Source organism: Rhinatrema bivittatum, chromosome 17 (genome assembly GCF_901001135.1).
Source record: "Rhinatrema bivittatum chromosome 17, aRhiBiv1.1, whole genome shotgun sequence".
Classification (NCBI taxonomy): domain Eukaryota; kingdom Metazoa; phylum Chordata; class Amphibia; order Gymnophiona; family Rhinatrematidae; genus Rhinatrema; species Rhinatrema bivittatum.
The window spans coordinates 10,790,761-10,815,269 of record NC_042631.1 but is presented as its reverse complement, the minus strand read 5'-3'; the positions used below and the strand labels follow the sequence as shown (position 1 = coordinate 10,815,269).

The window sequence follows — 24,509 nt, the reverse complement described above, 5'->3', positions numbered from 1 at the left end:
TAAGCCTTGTCCACAGGTGCATCGGGATGTGGGTTGATGTTTTGATGCTCTTAGGGGGAAGGTATCTACAACTTCAGAGTTGTAGCTAATTTCATGTCACTAACATGGCTTGCAAATTTTTAGGTAAGCCACGTTATTTAATTTGCATGGGTTTAATTGGTAATGAGCTGATTAGCATGCATTTGCATACTAATCAGCTCATTTAATACATGCAGTGCAGGGGCTGAAATAATCGCAAGATATTTGTTCTGACCACAAACGCTATGCGTTTTACCCAAGGGGCTTCTGCCTGCACACCAGGGGGCTTGAACCCAGGAGCTTACCCACTGCACAAATACACACACAGACTCTGACTCAGTACATCGCAGTTCCAGGTCTTTCTATGTTTATTTAAGCAACATGAGGATAGAGCAGAGAATAAATAAAATCAGATAATACTAAAGAGCACACCTGCATATTATGTGTGTAATATATAATAGCCTAATGGTTAGAGCTCCTTGGGTAAGTCACTTTACCTTCCATTGTCTTAGGTACAAACTTAGGGGTTCATTCACAAAGCCACGTTAGGCCATTTACTACCACGTTAAATGGTCTAACGTGGGGCTAATGAGAGGTATCACACACACATTTCCAAGGGATCAATCTGCTCTTAGCTTGTCCAGGAAGCGATCTCTCCTCTCCTCTCGCTATCAGCACTCAGTTCGGTTCAGTACAGGTTCAGCCTGTCCCCTCTGCCAGTTATATTCTTGCTAGCCGTATCTGAAACTATGTTATGAGAAATGCATGCAGAGTTCCCAAAACTTAGTCTAGGCCATCTCTTGTAATTCTGACCTTCTCACCTCGGATCCTGCGCACCTGGTGGTTACCATTTGTTCTCACAGTAGTTACTATCACGTGATGTGTGCCTGTGTGAGAGCTCTTGAGTTCACTAAAGGCCTAACTTCTAAATACATCCTCAGCCAGAGTAATCAGAAGTAATTCCATCATAATATTTCAAACACCTCTCATTAGCCCCACATTAAGACCATTTAACGTGGTAGTAAATGGCCTAACGTGGCTTTGCGAATGAACCCCAAGTTTGTACCTAAGACAATGGAAGGTAAAGTGACTTGCCAAAGGAGCTCTAACAGTTAGGCTACACCTCCAATTCCACACCATAAAACATATTAAAAAGAGTAAATGATTGGAATTAAAACAATCTATCCTGAGACTGCAGCACCCTTCTGTTAGAGGGCTCTAACCCTTGCAAACCAATTTTGACAGAAATGCACAGGCATACAGTAAAACTGTTCAGACAAAACATTCTAGCATGGCATCATTTTTTCTTTGGTTCTTCCACTCTCCCTAGTGCATGAATGACTTTGTTGTCCAGTAACTCCACCTTCTTGCCACTCTGGATCGCTGCATTGTTAATCATGGCTCTCACCACAGTTGTCAAAGGAACTGAGAATGTAGTTGGAAAAATGTAAGATATGGGAACTAAGGCTCTCTGTGCTATCCACTCTGCAGGGCGAGATTCTGTTCTGTCAACCAGTAGGACTCTGCGAATAAAAAAGGAGCAAAACGATCACATAAGGTGCATGGGGGGGTGGAGACTTTTTTGTTTTGGTTTTTTTTAAGCATTTTATCTGTTCTAATCATCTACCTGTAAACTGCTCTCCTTAAATGCAACCAGAAGTCCACAATATGTGTAGTTTCAGAGGTGCTGAGAATGGGTGTTCCCCAGGGGCGAGTTTGGATCAGGAGAATGGTATGGAGATTGCTTTTTCAGACCTTGACATGTGCTACTCCAGCAAAAATCTACGCTCAGGAAAAGCAGCTACGAGTGACCGGGCGTACTTGCCACCCACAGCAAGTTTCAAGGCAAAAGCATGCATGGGCATTTGTTTTGAATATTGCTACAAAGCCCGTGTGGTCTTTTTCCCCAGTGCAGAGAGGTTGAAGATTGTCTCCTTAAATGAGTACAGATTCGTACTGTTGCAAACCCTTGTCTGTCCAACGCGTACTTACGCAGGCCTAAATATCGTGTACCGATCAAAGTCAAGATGTTCAATCTCCGCTTCCACTTCACCCTAAAACAGGAAAAGTAATATGTACCATTAAAACCATTTGATCATAATTAGGCTGCACAGAAAGAAAATGGACACAGTACCCACATAGACACTACCTTCACATGAAAAGCAAGGACCCATGTGAGGAAGCGGAAGTGCAGCATCGTTCTTGGAAACATTTTTCCATCAGATCAATGAAAAGTTATCACAATCGCAAGAGAAAAATCTTCTCTCAGACTGGAAGGCGATCTGCTGCTTGGGATAAATTCACCCTGTGATGCTTTCCTCATCCCATTTAACTACTAATTTCGAGAGTTTCCTTTCCCATCATTTCTGAAAAGCAGCAGGGATCCACTTCTGAGCCCTCTGTTTTCTTTGTGGAGGTAGCGTTTGCAATTGGGTTTGATTTGCCCATAGAATGAGAACGAACGAACCTCATACATAACTCAGAGCATGTGGAGTATGAGCCCAGTCTCACAAATTCACTGTTAGTGTATTGTGCCAAAGGGCGCCCCCCCTTCTGGAACTCATATGTACAGACAGCATCTTGAGGTGCTTTTATTTGGATGTTCTTTGTAATCAGGCAAGTGGTACCCAATGCAATTGGGATTATTTCTGTATCTTTCTGCCACATTTTCTTGGTCTTTGACTGCACCCAGAACATGATTATCTTCTGTTTCAATGCTTGGTACTGGAACTTCTATTATTAATGCCGTTCTTGAGTTTTTCCCCTTGACTGCTCTGTCCACTTTTCTAGCATCATTTTTTTTTTATATATATTGGTTGGAATGGGAATATCCCTCTTATCCAATGCCTCTAACTTTGTTAGAGAATGAATGGTTACACAGAGGTTTTCTTGATGAAGTCACAGAATTCTAATCCCACGATGGTCTGCAATATGCACAAATTTGTACTTATCAAACTCCTCCAAAAATACAGGCATGAAATGTGTTTTGTACTTTCAAAGCATGGAACTAAACTGTGGAAAGTGGCTTTGCAACTTTTCTTCAGTTTTCTAGATTTTGTAGGTTTACATCAGTTATTAGGACTAGAATATTTGTGGACAACTTCCTTGTTACAATTTAAAGATAAGATTTTAAGAGTCAAGGCATCTCCGTGTTTCAAACCACCACTCACTCAAACATTTACTTCCCCATTCCTAGGTCAACGTGGACCTGAATATCAGTGAGTCCAGTCAAAGTGGGAATAAACCATCCATGCTCATATGAATAAGGTTCAGGCTTTACTGATGGGAAAAACACCCCTTACATGCCGTTTCTTCCCTCTCGGGATACCTGGTTACCAACTGAAAGACCATGCCTTAGATTCAAGGATACCCTCAAAATCTGCAAGGCAGACCTCAATAGCTAGGAAGACATCTTGCACAGGGTCAGGTGAAGGCTGCACTGGCATTGGACATCCAAAACTTGAAAGTAGAACGAATGCAAGCACAGAAGTAAACGGTTCTGCTATGCCATCACCCGCAGTCCAAGAACTGGTCTTATAATCACATCCACCAATGCCTAACTAAACTCAGTCAAAGGGAGCTGCTGAAAATTCCTTTGTTGTTATTCGTGTGCGACTATCTCCTCTTACGAAAATATTAATCTACCTGTATCCAGGCCCAGCACTACCGGGTGTGAAAACAGCGCAATTGCACAGGCAGCACACCCGGGCATAGGCCGCCGGCGCGCGCAGAGCCCCGGGACGCACGTAAGTCCCGGGGCGTGGTCAAGGCCTCTGGACCAGCCCCCGGGTCGGGGGCTGGCGTAAATCTGCCAAAGGTAAGGGGAGCGGCCTCGGAGGGAACAGGCAGCGCGCGCTGGGCTCGGCGCGCGTAGGTTGCACAAATGTGCACCCCCTTGCGCGTGCCGATCCCGGATTTTATAAGATACGCGCGTATCTTATAAAATCCAGCGTACTTTTGTTCGCGCCTGGTGCGCGAACAAAAGTACGCGATCGCGCAATTTTTTAAAATCTACCCCTATGGGTTCCAAGTGTCTTTTTTGCAGGGATTTCTGGTTGGCATCACAGCAGTGCATGGAAATTTAATGTAAGTGATATTTTTCCTCAGAATCTGGTACTTTGATATTTTTCATGTAGAATGTGATTATAAATACATAACTGTTAACTGTGTATGTGCAGCAGGCCGAGGGGGGCATTGTGCAAGGCTATAAGGTTTGCCTAGGGCACCTGATACCTGGGGGGGATGGGATCAGTTTTCAAAGTTTGCATCACTGAAGGGAGCTGGGATTGTTTTTGATGGGCCCGGGACAGAGAATGAATGAATGGGCGGGTAGCATCGGCTCTGGCTGTATCATAACTTACTCACCCGAGCACTCAAATTTCGTTGCTCATTAAGAGGAATGCAACAAGGCCAGGACATGCCGGAGACCTGCATGTCAACACACTCCAAATCCTAAAAGGAGCTCGAGCTTTTCACATTTACAACTCGTCTGTTCTGACTGCTGTTTACCCTCAAATGTAGCTTTCGGTTCTACAGCACCAACCTTAATCCTTAGGTACAAGAAGTTGCTGCCCTTGTCGGCTCCTTTGGAAGACTCCAGGTTGAAGTGGGTGCACCCTCCGGCTCTGGCCAGCTGGGCTGACTTGAGAACGTAATCCCGGTCCACACGAATAAAGCCAGCCTGAAACATAAAGACACAGGCAAACCCAGGGGCATCAATCCTCACATTATGGGCAGCCAAGGACTGGGTTCTAAAAGCAGGAAAACCTTCAGCTGTTATCATGACGCGTGATTTCTTGTGGCCAGGACGCAAGCAGGAGAGAGAACGGCTGCATAGGCAGTCTCAACCTTTCCTCCAAAGTACTGCATATTTTTGGGGGGGGGTGGTGGTGATTATGGCAGTGTCCTCCTGCTTCATTTGGGCTTCCAACTGAATCAGGACCAGGACCTGGCGCCATGAGTCTTCATTTGCAACTACCCAGGCATTTCTTTCCCCTCCCATTTTATAGCCCCTTTAGTGCAGTTATTGAGGTGACAGCCCTCGGATGGGGGGACATGCACGAGGGCCTCTTTCTGGCACCATGCAATCAGGCGCCCTCTGCACAATAGGCAGGGCCTCCCTCCCTCGTACCCCGGACAGCCGAGAGTGCTGCCTCTGCAGCATCCCCCGCCCCATGCGACCTGGGGAAAACGTCTCAGCCAGGTCCCACTACGGACGAGCCACCGAGCCGGCCCATCACTGCCTTTTCTGTGTTGCAGCTGAAAAGCAGCCCTACTGCTTATCTTGAAAAGAAACAGAGGCCTCTGCATTACCCAATCAAGAAAACGAATGCAACACTGGTCAAGGAGCCTGCAGGAACTTGTATGGGAAAATCAGCAAATATTCATTTACGGACTTTCACATGTGCAAATAAACTGCTGCTCAGATCCGTTTATTCACTCATTTTATATCTTTACATTTTTGTTTTTGCACAGAAAGAGAGACGCTAATTCCGAAAGCAGATCTCATGGTGTAAAACAGAAGAGAAAAAAAAAAGCGAATAATAGACTTTTACATTTAATTCAGCCTTACATTTTCTCAAGCAGCTCAAAGCTGCACGGCGATTGACTGAAATCAAACAAAACTGCAGTATTTTGCAGTATTGTAAGTCCCCTTTTCTTCGTATTTGTTTCTCAAGCCAGCCAATGAAAAGCCTGCAGACCCACGCTGCCTCTCTGGCCTAATCCAGGGCCAGTAAACGGATAATTTGATTAAACTGAAACCCTCATTTACTTGGCTTTAGTTCTGGATCAAGCGCCCCTTAATAGAGTGCTGCCGTCTCCGATTGTCCGACGAAAATTAAAGTGACATAAATACCATGGGACTTTCTCAATCTGATTAGCCGGCCAAGTTGCCTCCGTGCCGGCCCGGCCCTCAGATGCTGGCGTCCCTTCCTTTCACTGGGCTTGCTCACAGCTGACAAGCTCTCCTTGAAGAACGGGAAACCCACGCTGCCAGTCAGGCCCCCACGCTTAACCCATCATCCCCGCTCAATGGGCCCCGTTTGACAAGGTGTCCGCACCTTCGTCACTGCTCTTCCCCTGCACAATGCTAAATATTGTTGTATTGCCAATCAATAGCCTGTTAGTCCAAGAGTACGAGCTCAGAGATCCACTCAGCTCTCAAGCCGATTATAAAACATTAGTGGCTAAGCTCCTAAATTTCAGAGGGTGGGGTTTTTTTTTTTCCCATAAGTAGTGCATTCATTAGCTTAGTTTAAAATTAAGAGGACCGTTATCCTTTTTGGGGATAAAATTCAACTGCACACATTTCTGTTTATAAATTTATTAAAAAAAATAAAATAAAATTCTGCTCTCCAATTGTTTTTAATTTTTTTTTAACATGGGATTCAAAAAGGTTTCACAGTGAGAAGCAAAATTAATGACAGATTAATAAAAGCAACGTGAATGGAAGTGCTAGGATCTGGGCGAGGAAGGGAAGCCTAGAGTCAGACTGGTACTGAAGCAACTGCCTCGACGTACAAAGTCTTTTTAGCGTTTCGTTGTTTGGTTACTCCCATGAAAGGCCAGGAGAATTTCGTTTGATACCGCATTTGTAAAACCTGACTTCACCTGCTTTCACCTCCACTGAAAGCACAATGCACACAAAATAGCACTCTCCTTTCCATCAAAGCTAGACCCAACTTCAAATATAGTTCTTTTTTTTTTTTTTGATGTTTGAATTTTCTACTTGGTAACATTTAGGGCCAGATTCAGGAAGGCTCATCTCCCATTGTACATCTAAATGAATCGGGGCATCTGTGTGCGCAAACTAGCCACCATCTTTTCAAGTTGCCGATATAAATTAAGCCCCTTAGCTACTCTGCTGGGATGTCCCAAAATGAAGGGCGGAAAATCAAATCAAGAATTAAGTCAGACTGTTTGCTTTTGGACTTGGGGGTAGGAGACTTCTCTGCGACACGTTCTGAATGCTTCAAAAATCTCTTTAAAATGATGCGTACTGTACTCCATGGGTAGTGGGCGCTGCTGTCCACCGTAAACTATTCATTGTGCATATAAAAAGTAAACTCATGAGAAGAGCAAGCTATGAACTCAACTGACTTTCATCCTCTGTTCCAGGCTTTTTTTTTTTTTTTTGCAAGGAGTTCATTCAACAACAACAACAACAAAAACAAATCTACAGGGTTGCAATAACTCTTAACATATATACAGAAACATAGAAATGACGGCAGAAGACGACCAAAACGGCCCATCCAGTCTGCCCAGCAAGCTTCGCACTTTTTTTTTTTCTCTCTCATACTTATCTGTTACTCTTGGCTCTTAGTAACCTTTTTTATTCTATTTCCCTTCCACCCCCGCCATTAATGTAGAGAGCAGTGTTGGAGCTGCATCTAACCTCCAGCTTCTATTCCTCCTGATAGAAGGGAAGGGGACACAGGGCTGAGAAGGGGCATGGTCATCCATATACAGTGTGGACTTCTAGGGAGCAGGGCGAAGGTCAGAGAAGAACAAAACAAACTCAGCTGATGTGTATTTTTGTTGGTTAACCAACCAGTTCAGCCTCAAAGGATGCTTCTTATGTATTATCCATATCAAAGGAATAGCCTTGTAATCGCTTTCTTCAATATAAAAAAAAAAAAGTGAAATAGAGATAAAAACCTAGACATCCCTGGTAGACAATAAGTGGGCAAGCCAGACTCCTAGGGGGAGGTCAGGAGCCCGGATGGTAAATAAGGATCAGCAACAACACACAAGAGAGACTCTTATATTTCAAATATTGGTTTATTTGGAATCTTTACTCTGAATGGATTCTTTTCACTGATTTCAAATTACTGTACATTTAGGGGTTCATTTTTTAAAGTGTTTACGCATGTAAAATGTGGTTTTACATGCACAAACGGCCTTCTTGAAGATTACCCCTGGGGGTTGTGTGAGTGTGTGTGTAAAAGTGATTTCACACGTACCTTTCTGTGCACTGCCCAGAGACGCTCCCGGGGGCTGAGTTGGTGTGGGGTACTCATTTACGTGCACGGTTTTGATTTTTGAAAACATGAGCACAACTAGCCATGTGAACATTTACACTCGCTCTTTAGCAGGCATACAAAGGTTCGCACAGTCCGGCTAATTCTCACAGTGGACCTGTGCGCACAAGTCCGCATGTACTATGTTCACCAGGACTTACGTCCTAAGTGCCTGATTAAAACTGGGTTTTACTCGTGTAAACATACTTCACCCATGTTAAGTGAGCTATTGAAATTTACTACAATATACATCATTGAATTGTCCATAGGTTTCACCCATGTTCAGTGCACTTAACGTGAGTAAATGGGATTTGAAAACTGCTACCATAGTAGCTCTTAATTTCAACCTTCTGTACCCAGAACATTTTCTGCTCAAATACAATGGACAGCACAGCAACGGCTGCAAAGATAAGGGTTCTTTGGGGATCGGTACCTACCTCTCCCGACTTGGCTCTAGTGGTTCCCAAGCAACAGAATCCAACATCGTGACCTTGAAATGCTGAAGAATAGTCATCCAAATTTTCAAAATCTACCACCTCTTGAATCTAAAGACAGAAGAGAGAAAATGTAAAAAGTGCAATATATTAGGAATCAAATTAATGGAGCTTTAACATGAAAAACATGTACTTCTAGAGCTGCCAGCTTTTCCCAGGTCACCTGTGTGATCTTGCCTACCCAACATCAGGCTTCCAAGAAGGCACTGGGGTGACCTGATGGGCACGACCATGGAGAAACACCAAGCTTCAAGGAGCATTAGAGGTCAGATGTCTTGGACAATGGTTTCCCTAGTTTTTGTGGATTACTAGGAAAACCCATCAGTCATGAGACGTTGAAGGGGCCATGGATGTTTGATATGTTGTTGGCCTTGTAAGAAGGTCTGAAAAGGTCTCCCAGTGGAGGTGTTGGAGGGCAGTACTTTGACTCGGGTTTGAGATGGATGTGGAGGGCAGTGGTATGAAAGGGGTAAGAGACCTGGAGACTCTTTAGCATGAAAAGCCTGGGGCTCTGTGGGCACAGAAGTATGCCCATAACCCTGATCAACGTGACCTGCCAAAAGGCTTGCCAGGGTGGGGGGTGCAGAGGGAGGGCGAGCGGAGCTGGGTTGGAGCCGGAGCTTACGCACATACGTTTTGGTCTTAAGAAGTTACGTCCCCTGATGAGGTTGTGTGTGCTCATACTCGGCCAACTACCCGAGGATTTCCAAAGAGAAATTATGTAAGTTTGCTTTGAAAATCCTTGGCGAAGTCCGCATGCAGAACGTACACGCAGACTTCACAGGTGCGCGAGGAGTTACAGAACTACGAGCCAGCCAACATGGAGACAATCGTGTCGTTTATTAGCAACACTGCAGGTGACAGGTACATTTTACTGTGAGCAAACAGCAGTATTTTAATCTTTCAGTCTTGAAAATCTTGCTTCCTTTGAACTGCATTTACATAGCAATCATGTATCAAAATAAAAAAAATAAATAACTAATAGGCCTCTATTTCAATTGGCTTATAGTGAAGTCCAGGGACGGTGCAAGAGGATTAGGCGTCCTAGGCAGCTTCTGCCTTGCGCCGACCTCCGACCCCAGTCACGCCGGAACAACCCCCACCCGCAGCCCTGACACCTACCTCTCGCGAGCGGCGGCGGCAAAGAGGAGTGGAGATTCGAATCCCTACTCCTTGCCGCCGCTCACAGCCCTGCATGTTTCTCACCCCTCTAATAGTCTGAGCCCTAGGTCCAGGCCTAGCTCGCCTAGTGCTTCCGCCAGCCTTGCTGAAGTCAGAGATAATCAGGTTATCAGTGGCATTGCTAGCAGACAAAATGGCTTTTTTCCATTAGAATTTCTTTCAGTATTAAGGTGTTGCATAGAATCTTAAAATCTGGAATTTAAAGTTTGATTAGTCATGTTGCAACAATCTTCAACCTAACTACAATCTGAGCTGGTTTTGCAATAAATATTTTCCAGCATTTTCTCTTATGAAGCAATTCTGCAGCTACTGTACTGGAATACATGCCCTCACTGCAGATGCTCATTGTAAAGCCATCTGATAAACAAATTCAGTCCAACTAATCAGTGTTGGAATCTGATAAAGAAAGGGGCATGACTATGAGATACCTAGAGTACTTTATCTCACATCTCTACATTAGAATAAATGTCAATAGAACCCTTGACATTTTAGGTCACAGCAAAAACTGAGTAAGATAGATTTGATAGATGTAATTATTTATAAACCACTGAAAGTTAATCAAGCATTGCATATGGAAATTACTCAGTATCTACTCTGCCACAAAATGTTAAATTCAGATTATTGAATTGAATGTACTGCTTTATAACAATTGAATATAGAACAGGCAAACTTCTACAGTAGGCTAGAGATGGACTCAAAGGGTAGTCATCCAACAATAATAAGAATATCTTGTGTTTTTTTTATTCACACTGAATCCCAACATGATTTATGCAATCAATCTGATACTTTCACCCAAGAGATATCAGTTATTTAGCACTGGATCAGCATGAAAGCTCATACAGGTGAGAAAGAACCATGCAATGACTTGTCCAATGTCATCCAGCAAGAAGTAGCATCAGAACACAAGGACCACATCTATCCCAACTTTGAGTCAACCGCTTTAACTTCTACACCACACCCCACAGTCCCCTCTGCTTCCCTCCCAAAAGTATAGGGTCATTCATCAAAATGCATTATGGCGTTAACGCCATAACGCATGCGCTAATCATGTTACTGTATGATGCAAATGCACATTTTCTGAAGGGGCAGGATTAATTAAAACGAAGAGCAATATTGCACCATATGATAGTATAACGTTGGACATTTCTGGGCTTGGGAGGGAGGGAGATGGTGGTGGTTTACAGGCCAGTTTTACATGCAGAGTGAGACGAACGAGAAATCTCATTTTTGTGAGACTTTTCTCACTCCAAATGATGTCACATCATCACCGAGGTGTAATGTGCTGTTCGTACGTCTCACTCTGCATGGTCAAACTGGACCCTAAACCACCACCAAAACCTCACCTCAAGCTATTAGCTGCCCTCCTATAGTGATATAAATAGTTGACTACTATGAAGACCTTATAAAGAGGCTGTCTGTCTCTCTCTCATATGCTCCTAAAGCATGGTAGAATCACATACTTCACACAATTTAGCTCCAAAGCAAATCACTCCTTCAATAAGTGCAATGTTCTGAAGCAGATTTTGTAATAATAAATGTAAGACAGGTTGCTTCTTACCACATCTTTATATGCTTCGTCCTCAAAAGTCAATTTTCTACGACCTATGATGGTGACTTTCGAAAAAATCTGATTCTTTATAATTTCTTTTAATAGCTCCTTGCCTGTTGCTCCAGAGGCTCCCAAGATGAAACAAGATTTGTTTTGCTTCCGAAAGTCTTCATGAAGCTTTTTTATGTCCTCGGCCATTCTATTTATGGAAAAGAAAAAAAAAAAAAAGTTTTCATAAGAGCAGCAGCTCAAAAAAAAAAAAAAAAAAAAATCAGTGTCCACTGTTTAGGGATGCAGTACACATCAAGCACCCAGAATTCAAATACATTCAAAAACCCAGCCCTCTTTACAAGTCTGCAATTTGAGATCTGGCCAGGTGCTTGTGACCTGGATTGGCCACTGTTGGAAACAGGATACTGGGCTTGATGGACACTTGGTCTGACTCAGTATGACAGTTTATGTTCTTATTAGGGATGTGCATTCATTTGAAACAAAAGGAAAAAACGGGAGAAATAAGCCTGTTTTTATTTTGTCTCAAACCACTTGAATTGCACACTCAAAACCCCAACATTTTTGTTCTCACTTAGTTTTGGGCAAATAGTGGGCACAGTTTGAAAACTATGTGAACTATTTGCTGAAAACAAATAAGAAAAACAAATGAAAACATTAAAACATACAAAAACATAAAACGTTAAAAAAAAATAGGCGCAAGCAACTGAAACCAGAGACCAACAGCTAAAATTAGGATTTTGATTATACATGTAACTAATTGCTGGTAAGAATAATTTTCATGTAAAGATGCAGCTGTGTGTTTAATTTTCCATTAGAACTATCTAATCTTGTTAGTTGATGTTTTTCATCTTATTGGTGATTTTTATTGTAATATTTTGCGTTTCTGTTGTAACCTATTGTGCAAATGAAGCGAGATATAAATCAAAATAAATAAATCTAAGACAGCTTCCACTGGACATACGTACGTACACTCAAGAATACGCTGACTTGCACCATATTCCAAGGTGCAAGTCAGACTGAGCTGATCTGCTAAAAGCAGATGTTTTGTTCACACTTAAAAAGTTTTCATAAACATTCAATTCACGCATCTCAGCAAGCAGACATAAAACCTCTGCTGCAAATATTAGATAAGGGTACAATATAAAAAATGCATACGTGAAATTTGCTGCTTAGATGTTCCAAGCTGTTTAGCTGTTGAAGGTAAGAGAAAAACCTCAAGTCAATTAGCTTTCCCTGCGGCAATATTCCATGCCTGCTCCTACAGGTCTGGCATTGTGATGTCAGACAGGCAATATTCCATGCCTGCTCCTGCAGGTCTGGCATTGTGATGTCAGACAGGCAATATTCCATGCCTGCCTCCTGCAGGTCTGGCATTGTGATGTCAGACAGGCAATATTCCATGCCTGCTCCTGCAGGTCTGGCATTGTGATGTCAGACAGGCAATATTCCATGCCTGCTCCTACAGGTCTGGCATTGTGATGTCAGACAGGCAATATTCCATGCCTGCTCCTGCAGGTCTGGCATTGTGATGTCAGACAGGCAATATTCCATGCCTGCTCCTGCAGGTCTGGCATTGAGATGTCAGACAGGCAATATTCCATGCCTGCTCCTGCAGGTCTGGCATTGTGATGTCAGACAGGCAATATTCCATGCCTGCTCCTGCAGGTCTGGCATTGAGATGTCAGACAGGCAATATTCCATGCCTGCTCCTGCAGGTCTGGCATTGTGATGTCAGACAGGCAATATTCCATGCCTGCTCCTACAGGTCTGGCATTGAGATGTCAGACAGGCAATATTCCATGCCTGCTCCTGCAGGTCTGGCATTGTGATGTCAGACAGGCAATATTCCATGCCTGCTCCTGCAGGTCTGGCATTGTGATGTCAGACAGGCAATATTCCATGCCTGCTCCTGCAGGTCTGGCATTGTGATGTCAGACAGGCAATATTCCATGCCTGCTCCTGCAGGTCTGGCATTGAGATGTCAGTCAGGCAATATTCCATGCCTGCTCCTGCAGGTCTGGCATTGAGATGTCAGACAGGCAATATTCCATGCCTGCTCCTGCAGGTCTGGCATTGTGATGTCAGACAGGCAATATTCCATGCCTGCTCCTGCAGGTCTGGCATTGAGATGTCAGACAGGCAATATTCCATGCCTGCTCCTGCAGGTCTGGCATTGTGATGTCAGACAGGCAATATTCCATGCCTGCTCCTGCAGGTCTGGCATTGTGATGTCAGACAGGCAATATTCCATGCCTGCTCCTGCAGGTCTGGCATTGTGATGTCAGACAGGCAATATTCCATGCCTGCTCCTGCAGGTCTGGCATTGTGATGTCAGACAGGCAATATTCCATGCCTGCTCCTGCAGGTCTGGCATTGTGATGTCAGACAGGCATTTCTTGTGAATAAAAGAGAGTCCCATTACCCTCTTAGATACAGGGAAATAAAAGGGCAAATAACCTGCAGGGACACCTTGGTATGGGACTACATTCATACATTTCCGACTCACTTCCAGAAGTTCTCTCCCTTCATCAGGTCAGCAACTCAGAAATGGAGTCCGTCCCCTAATGAGGTCTCCCCTCCAGCCTGCTCGCAGACATGTTCTCAGAAAATCAGAACTACAATTAAGGTTTGGTCTGTTAGCAAATAAGAGTGAAAACGTCAAATTTTGTTTCAGTTTATAATGCTGCTAGTCACATAAAAGTCATTTATTTGCTCACAACAACAGTGCATGGTCAGCAGAAGACCCAGTTCCTCGTGCCAGATTGGGGCCCCCAAGGATCCTTGTGCTATAAAATGATTGCCTTGGTCTGACCCGACCTTTTCAGGGCCTGCGACTCTGGTAAAAAAAAAAAAAAGGAAGTAGCAAAGCAGATAGAGAGCAGCTGTCGAATCCGATGTTCCACAAGGACTTCTCCCTGAACCCTGCAGATTTCCACTTCATAATTCAGGAGCAACTTATCTCAGAGAAAAAAAAACGATCAGATAATATCAGCCTTCCCGGTCACTGTGCCCGAATCAACCACTGAATCTTCTTGTCCTGCTGTTCAGTCCAGGACGAGCGCAGCACCCTCGGGAGCTGAACTGTGCTCCGTTTCATCGCAACCTAAGAACTCGGTTATTTAAATCAACCTTACTCCCTAAGCTGCTCTGGATAACCAGGTGCAACTTCTCAGTACCCGCTAGAGGAAAGGTAAGAGAAAGAAGGTCAGGGTGGTTGGAGTCTCAGGTATTTGGCCATTCAGTCAGCCTCTGCTTTCTTTTTCAGGTTATTGTATTATTAGGCTGCAGTTTGGGAATTATTGTGGCTACACGAGAGGATAAAATGTACTCAGGGATAGAGCTGAGGGGTCTCGGTGTCGCCCTGGCTCGTTTATATGTATTTAATACTTGGGTAATGTTCTGGGTATGGGAATCAGGTGTTTAGGGATGGAGATGTTGCTATAAAAGTTTAGATGTTAAGGTGGCTAGTTTACGTTTACGTGCGCAATTTTTTTATATTAAATACAATTTTTGTTTTGTAAATGCTTTGAATCTGTCTTGTACTAGCCATTGTTTGAAAAGGCAGAATATAAAGTTTTAAATTATAAAATGGACCTACAAAAAAATACAACTGGATTCCCTGCAGGTTGTGATACAGTTCATTGGACCAACCCAAAAATTATCCAACAATGTTTCTGCACAGTACCTTTTGTGAGCACACGGGTCTTTTCTTCTGACGAGCCAATACCTACCAGAAATGCATCGTACCACACAACTGAAGATCTCAAGGCGGAGCACACACGCATAGATCATGACAGCTATTCAAGGGTAAAAAATAAAAAGTCTTCCTCCGGAAGTAAACCCAGGCCTATCAGTCCGCATTCCATCCCGGGCTTTCCAATCTCACTTCCGCCGTTACCCAGCCGAGCCAGGCAAGGCCTGAACTCCTCTACTTTAAATTCTCAGAGGTCCTCGTTAACATTAAAATTCACCTTGGGGAACTGTACATTTACATGCAAACAAATGATACATACACCCTGCTGATTATTCCAGTTTCTTACAGGGCCACTGGTCTCATAGAGTCATTTTCGTGTGTCTGTCTGTCCCTACCCCAATAACTTTTGGATCCTTTCACTGAAATTTCAGCCACAGAGAGCCTTCGTGTTATTTCCCATAGGGAATCAGTTCAGTTATAATCTCCTCAGGGAGGTCACAGCCCATTGTGATGTCACTGAGCATTCTGAACACTGCCCTACCATTGGTTACTAATCATAATCATAGGAAAATGTATGCATCAAGGGTATTGGAGGGGGAGGAGTCCTATGGCGTAGGTTCTGTGGTGGGGCAGTGGAGAAGCTTGCAGTGCCGCTGCCTGTGCTACACCCATTCTGTGATGTGTGTGAGAGAGAGAGAGAGAGAGAGACTTGCACTGCCAGTGCTGTACCCATTCTGTGATGTGTGTTAGAGAGAGAGCATATGAGAGACATTTGCACTGCCACTGCTGTACCCATTCTGTGATGTGTGAGACAGAGAGAGCAAGCACAAGAGAGAGACTTGCACTGCCACTGCTGTACCCATTCTGTGATGTGTGTGTGAGAGAGAGAGAGAGAGACTTGCACTGCCAGTGCTGTACCCATTCTGTGATGTGTGTTAGAGAGAGAGCATATGAGAGACATTTGCACTGCCACTGCTGTACCCATTCTGTAATATGTGTGTGAGAGAGAGAGAGAGAGAGAGAGACTTGCACTGCCATTGCTGTACCCATTCTGTAATGTGTGTGTGTGTGAGAGAGAGAGAGAGGAGAGAGAGAGAGACTTGCACTGCGCTGCTGTACCCATTCTGTAATGTGTGTGTGTGAGAGAGAGAGAGAGACTTGCACTGCCAGTGCCTGTGTTGTACCTATTCTATGGTGGGGCTGTGGGAGGAGCCAGGGAGAAAACATCTCTGTACAAACAGTAAAAGAAAGCTTTTGAAATGACTGGGAACACCCACACACTGCTCCACCACAAAACACAGTCAGGGGCAGTGCAAGCTTCTCTCTCTCACACACACACACAAAACCCCACCACAGGACAGGTACACTATAGGCGACAGCAGTACAAGCTTCACACACACACAAAACCCCACCATGGGCAGCAGCAGTGTAATCTCCCCTCACACACTATCTGCCAGTGAACCTCAGGCCTGCTCTTGGAGGGTTTCCATCTCCCTGCCTTGCATCTCCGCCCTCCTTGCTGAGAATGCCATTAGGAGGGTCAATCACTGTCAAAGAGTGAGAGTGCTTTTCTGCCACAGCTCTTCACCAGCACTAAGGCCACAGAACAGCTTTCTGATAGTAATGAGTTCTGCTCAGCGCCCGGAGCTGGATTGGAACTCGTGACCAAAACATGAAACGTTCTGAAACCTCGTGCCAATTCCCTGAATTACTTAAGTTCCCATTTATCGCACCCTTTAGATACTGAAAAACAAAATGAATGTCTGATTCTGATTATAAACAGTAAGGAAGCACAATATACAACAGCCATCTACAAAAAACACCCAAAACCTGATGTCTGCGGCGAACCATTACAGAACCAGTGTCTGCCAGTGCAGAAAAGGCAGGAGGGTGATATTTCTCATGAAAAGGATAAACGTTTTAATAGAAAAGACCGATACGAACTAACGCGTCATGCCTTCGCTCCCAGCCCGTGCCTTTCTGAGGCTGTTTACTCAAAGCTTGGAGTCTCCTGGGCCAGCGAGCTCTCTGATCTTCCAAACAAACAGCAGTCAGGGGGGTTCAGTTACCGAGGCTGCTGGAAGGCACTCACAACCATCAGGGAAGGAGCTGGGGATAGCACCTAAAGCTTCTAGCCTGTGAAATCGGGAGGGGTGCAGGAGTCTCCAGAGGACAGAAATCAAAATCCTCCTTCGGGCGATAGCAAATATGCTGCAGACCTTGCAGAATCAAAGCCCCCAGTGACTCGTAGAGAAGCATCAGCGGGCATCCCAAACCAATCCTGGGGTCCCCATCGTCAGTCAGGTATTTTAGGATACCCACAATTAATATGCCCAAGACAAATTTGCATACGCTGGAAACCCAGTACATGCAAATTTACCTCATGCATATTCACTGTGGATATCCTAAAAGCCCAGCTGGCTGTGAGGTCGGGAACCCCAGGGAAATCCGTGGCAGAGCAGACTGTATCCCGCCATCCACATCATTGCTTGACCAACAGTGCATGATGGGGGCAGCCGTGCCTAAAGGGTCCCTGGCGAGAGCTGGACAAGGAGGGAGGCAGCAGAACACAAAAATACCCCTCCTGTATTCTAGAACATACCCTGGCTGAATGTGCCAGCTCTGTCTGATAAGTCCAGTAGGCCTCAGGGGAAGCATTAAGTCATTTTTTAGGCACAAGGGGGCCAATGCAATGAAGTGTGCTCAGGCTAGTGCACAAGGTGATGCACTAGATTAACAACGATGTAATAACGGGATTAGTGCATCCAAAACACGGATAGCTAATAGCACTCATCACACGTAAATGCCATGTAGATGAGACTATTAGCTATTACCCCAATGCAAAAAAAAAAAAAAGAAATCACTGTGCACCCAACCAGAGCTGTAGCCAGGCAATTTGGCAGCCAAGTAAAAAACCTCACCCACACCCATTGACACCATGAGTTGGGAGAGAATATTCAATGTTTGTACAGCAATGCCCACGACCAGTGCCAAGGGTATGAGGTGCCGTAGGAAAACTCTACAGCTTTGCACCCTCCCCCCCCCCACCCCATCACACCCTCCTCACACACAATTACACACTATGCATTTATAATTACATATTTTATATGAAAAACATTCAAAGCACAGTCTTCTGAGGTAAAGATATCACTTACAATATGTATATTAAATTTACATGCACTGCTGAGGTGCCAACCAGAAAACCCTGCAAAAAAGCAAGAGACGCTTGGAACCTATATAGTATGACGCCTACTGTAATGCATCTTGGGCATGACCCTCAGAGAGCCACGAGAAAACAGAATTTCTATATAAAAACAGCACTAACTGCCAGCACTCAAACAGCAACAACCGTACCAATGAAAGTTAATATTACAAATATTACTCCAGGCCTAAAACAGTAATACACACCCTGTTAGGAAAACAGAACAAGCCAAGCTGCTATAGATCTCTGCATAGAAACTACACACTAACAGAATAACTCACTTCAGTCACACATGCAACACACAGACAGACCCTCAAATATAGAATGAGACCATACAGTATAAATAGAAATGTACAGACAAAAATTGAACTGGAAACCGCAACAAGCCAAATTCTGTATGCACTGCAACAATGAGAAAACCAGAAACATTACCATTCCTCATAAAACAAAATTAGTAAAACCACACCAATAAAAAGAATATTCAAAACAATTCATGAATAGAATAACATTCAATAATTAAACATTCGTATAAAAATCTTCCAAACATCAATAAAATATTTTTAAACTGACACATCAAATAACACCCAGCTCTGCCAGCAGTGCAGCTCTGCTTTTCTACTTACTAAAGCCACACCGACCACACTGTTGATTTCGACAGGGCCACGCTGCTTTTTTTTCCCCTGAGGATCCGCCGGCCACACTGCTCGCCTTGGCGCCTTTTCATAGCTGCACCTATGGCCTTATTGCCTTTACAATAATGCCAATAAATCATTCTTGTACACAGAGAAAAACATATCGAGGAAAAAAAATTCAATTAAACAAGAACTATTTTCCAATTATTAGCCCAGAATTCTTGGGGGAGAGTGTAGAGAAATGTGAGGAATCATTTTATAGAAGGAAAGGAAAAAGGCTGAAATCTAGCTAAACTCAGCTAATACATATTTAGCCATCAGCATGAGGGACAGATAACATAGGAGAAGAAGCACTCAGTGGAGACTTGGGAGATGGCCTTTGAGTTATAAAATTGGTCAACTGCAAGGGGTCATAAGAGATATATTTGACCCCGTGCAGCTTGATCACATATTTACAGGGGAAATTTAACCAAAACAGGCCCCCCCCAAGTTGTAATAACCCCAGGATGCAACATAAGAAACCCTTTTCTTCTAAGCTGGGCAGCTGTAGCCACATCAGGAAACATGTTGACACGCAAATTCAAAAGAGAGGAAATCCTGTTACGAAAGAAATCTCTCATCACCAAGTCCCTATCCAAGTCTTCCACAAAAATAGCAATCAAAGTTGCAGCAATATTCTCAGCAGTGCCAGTATTTTCCAAAAAAAAAAAACAAAAACCCACCCCATAATATTCAGGACATCCAAAGAAGGTTGTAATTCTAAACCCTGACCAGGACTCTTCTACGCTGATGGTAAAAAAAAACCTCTTGGCCAAAGGTGGTAATATATTCTCTGGAATTTTCAGTACCTCCATGAAATATCTTAACATCTGAGAAGGTGATTTTATTTATTTATTTAACGGTTCTTATATACCGACATTCAATATGGATATCACATCGGTTTACAATAAACGAGAAACTAAGCTTAAGTGGCATTTGACAGGTAACCGGAGAACAAATACATACAATGCCAAGAACAATATATAAGTCTATATGGTTTTATATATATATATATATATATATATGGGGAGACAATCGTGGAGAGTAAAAATAAAGGGATCTATATACACAGCACTAACATTGCTTACAAGGTTGCTTATAATACACTAGGGGGAAAATTATCAATTAGTTGCAGTAGCGAATGTGGATTGAAGTTGTGAGGTACAGAATAGAGTGTGGTATGGTATAGGATAGAGAGAGGTATGGTACAGAGTATAGCTTAGAGATTAGGTAAGAGCAGTTAGGAGCCAGAGATTATTGCACATGTAACAAGAATATATACAAAATGTCTCAAGTATATCAACATGAGGATGTAACAGAGGCGGATGCTGGCTGACAAGGATGGGTAGGATTAGGTGGAAGCTTGTGCGAATAGCCACGTTTTGAGTTTATGCTTGAACATTTTATGGCAGTCCTCCTGGCGTAAATCTACAGGCAACGTGTTCCATAAGGCGGCTATGGAGAGCGCACGAGCTCTTGTGGAAGCCAGGTTGGTGCTTTTAGGGGAAGGTGTACGTATGGTAGCAAGGTATTGGTTCCTGGTTGGTTTAGATGACTCGTGGAATATGAGTGAATCATTGAACCAGTTCATCTCGGGATTGTGAAGAACCTTATGTATGATAGAGAGGGTCTTATACTGGATTCGGGATGCGATGGGGAGCCAGTGTAATTCCTTTAGTACGGGTGAGATGTGTTCATTTCTGCACGTGTTAGTAAGGATCTGAGCAGCTGTGTTTTGTAGAATTTGGAGTGAGTGGATAGTTTCTTTGCTTGGGAAAATGTATTAATCTGATGTTCCTAGATCTCAGAACATTTTCTAAGGATTCAATTTTATACTGCGGGGCCATAGGGCCTTTATTAGATTCCCAGCATTTTCTTTAAGTGAAGAAATCTGAGGTTGAAATTCTGAGGCTTGAACAGATAGTTTTTCCAGATCTTTTTTCTAGAAGTTCGTAGCGATTCGGTTAGAGACTGCCGTGAGATAACGTACAAGCTGAAAGGAAAGACCAGCAATTGCTTCCCAGATAGAATTAAGAGCGATTTAGACAGGTTTAGAACGAATAAATTCTTCTATCCCTTTAGTTGTTACCTGAGGCGGGGGCAAGTTCCAACAGGTCAGACACCAGCAAAGGAGATGAAATGCCATCTTGAACACACACATACACCCCCTCCCCCCAACACACACATTTTAACATGGAAAATGTATCAGCTCCGGAGCTGGCATTAAGTGTTGCTCCGCAACTAAAAAAAAATAATATATTCTGCTTTTCTGTGGTTCTTCTTACTGAGGCACCCTAAGGGGGTGCCAGGAGCAGACTGGTGACTATGGGAGAGGAGAGGAGTAGCCTGAGAACACAGCCCCTGCTGTCTCTGAAAAACACACTCACACATAACCCGACCACACCGACCCATGCATTCATTAAGTGATGCAAATGAAACGAACACATGCAGAAAACAAAGAAGTTAGCCAATGTGCAAAGAGACCAGATCACTCTCTCTCTCTCTCTCGTATTCCTGCGGGGCGAGATACCAGACGCTCGTTCTGAGCGCCCCTTTTCCTAACGTGCACATCCCCTGGGCACCCCAGGCGTTTGAAGGCAGCCGTTCATTCAAATTCAGCATCGCGCGCCCAGGAGAGGTGGAAATTACGCACATTTTGAAAAAACGGGTGCCCAGTTTGGCCGCACGTGTTTATGTGGGTGATACTGCATCGGCCTCCCCAAGGTGGGCAGCAGAGCTCAGAGAGTACCACAGTGGCTGCTTCCATCCATAAAACCAGCCTTAGAAAGTGGTTCTCAAACTCGAACTTGCATTGTGACCTGTAGGTACCATCAGTGATGGCAGCAAATGACCAGTTGACCTATCCTTTTCACAATGCTAAAGGCTACATCTCAGCTGCCAGTGGCTGTAGGTCACCACTTCTCATGTAAGACAGCTTTTTGTCATCTGCCTTTGTACATCCTCCCGGGTAATTTAAGGGTTTTTGGGTTTTTTTATTTTGCTTGCAGCCATGTCTGACCCACAAGGTCCCACAATACTCCAATCAGCCATGACCACCAGTGCAGCTGTTGCCCACACATCTGGACAGCCCAGTCCCTAAAGCGACCTGCACCACGTAAGGCAGCGAACCCGAGGAGTGTGCCAGCTGCTGGAGAGAAAGGCCTCTCCCTGACCCCTGACCCTGTAATGGGCACCTCCGCCTCGGCAGTAAACACAGCCATTAGTGCGGGCGTGACCGGACCGGCCCTGCGGCCCCCACCTCAGCCCGGCCCGGTCTCCAGGGCATCCCGAAGACAGATGCACGCATAGGGGCGGGATCTCCTAACAACCCCACCTTCCATCGAGGGCCTGGCTCTTATTCTAGAAGAGGGGCGGCCACCGATCGGGGGAGGCTTAGCAGCACTCATCACATCTGGCCTCAGCCAGGCTCCTCGGGAAAGGCGGCAGAGAAGGGAGGGAGGGAGGGAGTGCGAGGGATGTGGCAGCTTTCAGCTGGAAATAGGAGAGGGGAGGGGGCGCCGCCTGACAGCGGGAGGAGAGGCAGGGACGGGGGCGAGCGCTACCTCGGCAGCTCCGGCGATTCCGCGTCTTGCAGGCGCTGTAAAAGGAGAGCGACAGCGACCAGCACAAGCCCGAGAGCGCTGAGCAGGAGGCGCCCGCCGTCCCCCGGCAGCATGGAGGGAAGGTGCGGAAGAGGCAGTCCCCCTCCGCCCCTTCCTGCAGCGAAGCTCGCTAGGGCCCCCCCCCCCCAGCTCTTCCTCCCTCCCGGTAGGTGCACGCTCACCCTTCCCGCCCCCCAGCACCTCTCTTTCCCCCTCCCCCAGCTCCCTGCAGGTAGCTGCCCCCCCCCCCCCCCAGCTCTTCCCCCTCCCTCCCGATAGGTGCATGTTCACCCTTCCCGCCCCCCCCCCAGCTCTTCCCCCTCCCCCAGCTCCCTGCAGGTAGCTGCCCCCCCCCAGCTCTTCCCCCTCCCTCCCGATAGGTGCATGTTCACCCTTCCCGCCCCCCCCCCCCCCAGCTCTTCCCCCTCCCCCAGCTCCCTGCAGGTAGCTGCCCCTCCCCCAGCTCTTCCCCCTCCCTCCCGATAGGTGCATGTTCACCCTTCCCGCCCCCCCCCCAGCTCTTCCCCCTCCCCCAGCTCCCTGCAGGTAGCTGCCCCTCCCCCAGCTCTTCCCCCTCCCTCCCGATAGGTGCATGTTCACCCTTCCCGCCCCCCAGCTCCCTGCAGGTAGCTGCCCCTCCCCCAGCTCTTCCCCCTCCCTCCCGGTAGGTGCACGCTCACCCTTCCCGCCCCCCAGCTCCTCTTTCCCCTTCCAGCACCCTGCAGGTAGTTGCCCCACCCCCAGCTCTTCCCCCTCCCCCAGCTCCCTGCAGGTAGCTGCCCCCCCCCCCCCCCCAGCTCTTCCCCCCCCCCCCAGCTCCCTGCAGGTAGCTGCCCCCCCAGCTCTTCCCCCTCCCCCAGCTCTTCCCCCTCCCTCCCGGTAGGTGCACGCTCACCCTTCCCGCCCCCCAGCTCCTCTCTTTCCCCCTCCAGCTCCCTGGAGATAGGTGCACCCTCACCTTCTGCCTGCCCCGCAGCTCATCTCCCTCTGACCGCCCCCCCCCCCCCCCCCAGACCCACCTCTCCTCCTGAACACCGGTGCTGCCCCCACCAGATTGCCGCCTTCTGCTGATTTCCTGGACGTCGGTCCTCCTCAGGCACTCACTGTCAGCGCTTGTAGCCAGAGAAAAGCTTTCAAGGAGAGAGCTGTGTGTCCAGCAGCTTCCCCGGCCTCTGCACCTGCGGTGTCCCTTTCCCAGCTCACCCCGCCCCGCCCCATTACAGTAAAGGCTCTGGCAATGTTACTGGCCCCAGGCAGCCACCTCCTGCCCTTCGCTTTAAAAGGCGGGGAATTGCTAAAACTCAACCAGCCTGAGATGTTTCAGGGTTTGTTTGGTTTTCCTCTTTATTTATTCACATTTATTACCCGCTCCCTTTCAGCCAGAATCCTGCCGCAACATTTAAAACATAAATAAAGGCAAGCGGTGAAAGGGGGTGTTTTATTTCTTCAGCTCGGCCCTTTCATGGCTTGCGCCAGGTGAGTTGCATTTAGGCACCCTGTGTATTTCCCTGTGGCCAGAGGGCTCACACTCACTCAGGCCTCCCCCCCCCCCCCCCCCCCCCGCTCTGTGTCTATGGGAGAAATGCTTTTCAAACAGGCCCCCAAGTTTGCAATAGAGACCTTGGGAAGCGGCTTTCCCAAGGTCACAAGGAGTGTCAGTAAGATTTGAACCCTGGCTTCCCTAGTTCCCAGCAATAAACCCCCCCCGCCTTCTATTTTCTTTCATATGGCCCGCAAAATGGCTTTTGAACGTTGACCCCACCCTACATGCTGGGTACTGTGGGGACTGCTCAGTTCTTAACCATACACTGGCAGGGTCATGGTTTCCTGTGGGACGACGCGGGCAGCAGCAAAGTTCAACAATTAGTGGATGTTGTGAGGGATAGCTGAAGAATCTGCTGAGGTGGCGTTATTTTCCCGGGCGTCTAGATGCTCCTGCTACTAATTTTAAGCCTTCGTACCAAACAGCGGTTTGGTACAATCATAAAAAAACCACATTTTATGTATTGAAATACTTGTGCAGCAGCTCTGCTAATCACATCTTGCCTCTGACAGCGACTTGTT

At 45.8% G+C, this 24,509-nt stretch overlaps 1 protein-coding gene across 2 annotated transcripts; it reads right to left on the bottom strand.

Annotated features, from left to right (window-relative positions):
• Positions 1 to 362: 362 nt before the first annotated feature.
• On the bottom strand, positions 363 to 23,598 carry HTATIP2 (HIV-1 Tat interactive protein 2). 2 transcript variants are annotated; one of them, XM_029582931.1, is made up of 6 exons: positions 23,465 to 23,598; positions 11,274 to 11,463; positions 8,477 to 8,584; positions 4,562 to 4,699; positions 2,011 to 2,072; positions 363 to 1,541 (listed from the first exon to the last, which is right to left on the bottom strand). In XM_029582931.1, exons 2-6 carry the CDS (start codon positions 11,460 to 11,462, stop codon positions 1,316 to 1,318), a joined length of 723 nt encoding a protein of 240 aa, XP_029438791.1. In that variant the 5' UTR covers position 11,463; positions 23,465 to 23,598; the 3' UTR covers positions 363 to 1,315. The 2 variants fall into 2 exon arrangements, with proteins under 2 accessions (XP_029438791.1, XP_029438790.1); XM_029582930.1 differs by lacking the exon at positions 23,465 to 23,598 and adding an exon at positions 22,407 to 22,557.
• Positions 23,599 to 24,509: the final 911 nt, after the last annotated feature.

Excerpts from the sequence above, each read along its gene's own strand:
- HTATIP2 (XM_029582930.1), bottom strand. The coding sequence starts at position 22,519 with ATGCTGCCGGGGGACGGCGGGCGCCTCCTGCTCAGCGCTCTCGGGCTT. Across the intron at positions 2,073-4,561 it reads TCTTGTACCTAAGGATTAAG|GGTGAAGTGGAAGCGGAGAT; the intron begins GTTGGTGCTGTA and ends TTCCTGTTTTAG. Across the intron at positions 1,542-2,010 it reads TACACGATATTTAGGCCTGC|AGTCCTACTGGTTGACAGAA; the intron begins GTAAGTACGCGT and ends TTTTATTCGCAG.